The following is a 2,315-nucleotide window of genomic DNA, read 5'->3' as shown; positions in this document are numbered from 1 at the left end:
AGTATAGTATTATGTTCGACCATTTCCGGTTGATTTTGATGAACATTTTAGTACCGGATTTTTGTAAATAAAATTTCTTAAAAATAAATTGCTACAGTTTCTGTAATAAACATCAAAGTTTCAAGACAACAAAAAACAACAAAAAAATAGCAATTAAGATTCGTGTTTCAGTCGTCGAAAAGGGAGAGTAGCTGTCTGATATAGACAGAGGGAGTAGCAGCAACTCGGTAATCCAATTAAGCCGTCTAATTTCCATGACAACAATTAAGTCCAGGTCGTTGGGGGTAGAGCGCGCACCTCGGAAGGGTGTATATACATATATTCATATATTTTTTTACCGTTTTCTGTTGTCTTCCCCGAGAAAAGGGATCGGAAAAGGGAATTTCTGAGCATTCGCATCTACATAACACACAGAGCAACAACAAACACATCACAGCACATGATTTACACGCAGTCTTTTCTCGTGAGAGACTACCTCGAGGGGGCGACCTTAATTGCGTCCCGTAATCCAATCCTTACCTTCCTTCACTAACAAGTGAAGAACCAGAGAAATGCGAAATATAAGTTATTTTTTTCTACACGAAAAACTAATTAAATTAAGGAAAAGGATAGATTTTTTATACCAGATGTTTTTATATTTCAGAGGATGTTAGAAGATGCATCAATTATGTGCAATTCATGGTCGCCAAGACACAACGTAAGTGAATTTGCATGATGAAAAAAAAAAATTAAAAAAAAAGTTTTTGAAGAAATTATTTATTATTTGCTGGCGCTTATAATTATGAAACTATTAGTTTTCTATTTCTGTTTTGACTATTTAGGACGCTTTGATGCAGTTTTAAGCTATTTCCTTTTGTATTAATTTATATAATTTGATTAATTTCTTGTAAATTTTGATAATCTGAACATTGAACTACAAAATATATGTCAACAATTAGATTATTTACGGATTATTATTTAACATGTTTTTATGATTAAATAAACGAATAAAATATACTCAAATATTCATAGAAAAAAAATATCTATTATATTTTATTCGTTAATCACTCGAACAGTTTTGATTGGAAACAGTTCATTTGCAAATTTCCTATACGTAAAAAGTCGTCGGCTCCATACACAAATAGATACAAAACTATATGGACTGTATAGTGTGTGCATCGGATCCGTTTTCATTTCGCCGGAGTCGACAGATTGAATCAAATTAAATAAAACGCTAATTCGATTTCGCGCTTCCAATTCGAATCCGATTGGAAAAAGCGGGCGAAAATTATTATTAAAATTTATATAAAAAAAACAACAACGACGATTTAAAAATGATGCGGGACGGAAAACAAGGAAACCGTGAGTGTTTAATTATACGAAATAAAATCGAAGCGGACGTACGTTTTTATTGCTTTGTTTTGTTTTTTTAATTTCAATGAATGGATTTGACAAGGAAAGGAAATCTTTCTCTTTTTTTATATATATATATTTTCGTTAATGGTTTCGTGCTTCATGCGAGCTAATTGGACGAAATTTACATGTTATTTAATTAACTGCTAAGTGTTTTTTGCTTGTTTTTTGATTATAATTAGAAAAATAATGTATGATTTTTTTGTAGTTTTCATTGATTTTATTGTTTAATCTGAATTATTTAACGACTTAAATTTATTATTAATTAATTAATGTGAAAAAATATCATTTTAAATCTATTAAAATTTGTATTCAAATATAAATTTGAACTGTTTATTATGAAAGAATGAGAAAAACGTCTTCATTCTAATTTAATATGCAATTTTGTGGAAACGTTTCTTGAGCAGGTAATATTTTTTTTTTGTTTGTTTAAAATAAAAAGTTTTTCCATCCAACTGGGATTTGCAGAGAGGGCTTCGACATCCAAAAAAAAAAGTGAGCGTTACTAATGGATGGAACGTGAAAACTGCGCGCGGAGTGCAAAAAAATAAAAAATAAAAATAAAAGAAGAGAGAGAAGCAAAGTTGTCTCCAATTAGTGAAAGCGCCCCCTCTCGATAAAATTATTGACAAATTAATGGTTGTTAGGGATGAAGGGAATCCCGCTGGATGCATTACAATCGTCTGAATAATGTATGCGCTTCAAGGGAGGGAAAAACAATGAGAGAGAGAGGAGAAAATAAATAAAAATAAATAAAAAGAAAGAAACGAAAAAAAAAAGAAGGAACGTAGCGTAAAAGGGACATTTTAAAATACAAGAAATCTCAATTATGCGCCGAACTGTGATGGAGCGATGGAGGTTGAAGAGAGAAAAAGCGAGACGTCGAATCAATTAGCGCAGTTTTAAAGGGGGGAGGGGGGTGC

General features: G+C 31.4%; 1 protein-coding gene across 1 annotated transcript in view; it reads left to right on the top strand.

Moving 5' to 3' along the window:
• Positions 1-643: 643 nt before the first annotated feature.
• The window catches only part of LOC108557881 (inhibitory POU protein), a gene marked incomplete at its 5' end in the record, with an annotated part of 14,050 nt that continues 12,378 nt past the window's right edge, over positions 644-2,315 (top strand). Inside the window, 1 exon segment of the mRNA XM_017914586.1 lies at positions 644-697. Within this exon segment, the coding sequence (XP_017770075.1) occupies positions 647-697 (51 nt within the window).

The sequence above is a fragment of the Nicrophorus vespilloides genome, unplaced genomic scaffold, assembly GCF_001412225.1.
Source record: "Nicrophorus vespilloides isolate i.1.1-1 unplaced genomic scaffold, Nicve_v1.0, whole genome shotgun sequence".
NCBI classification, from domain to species: Eukaryota; Metazoa; Arthropoda; class Insecta; order Coleoptera; family Silphidae; genus Nicrophorus; species Nicrophorus vespilloides.
This window is presented reverse-complemented; position numbering and strand designations above follow the sequence as displayed.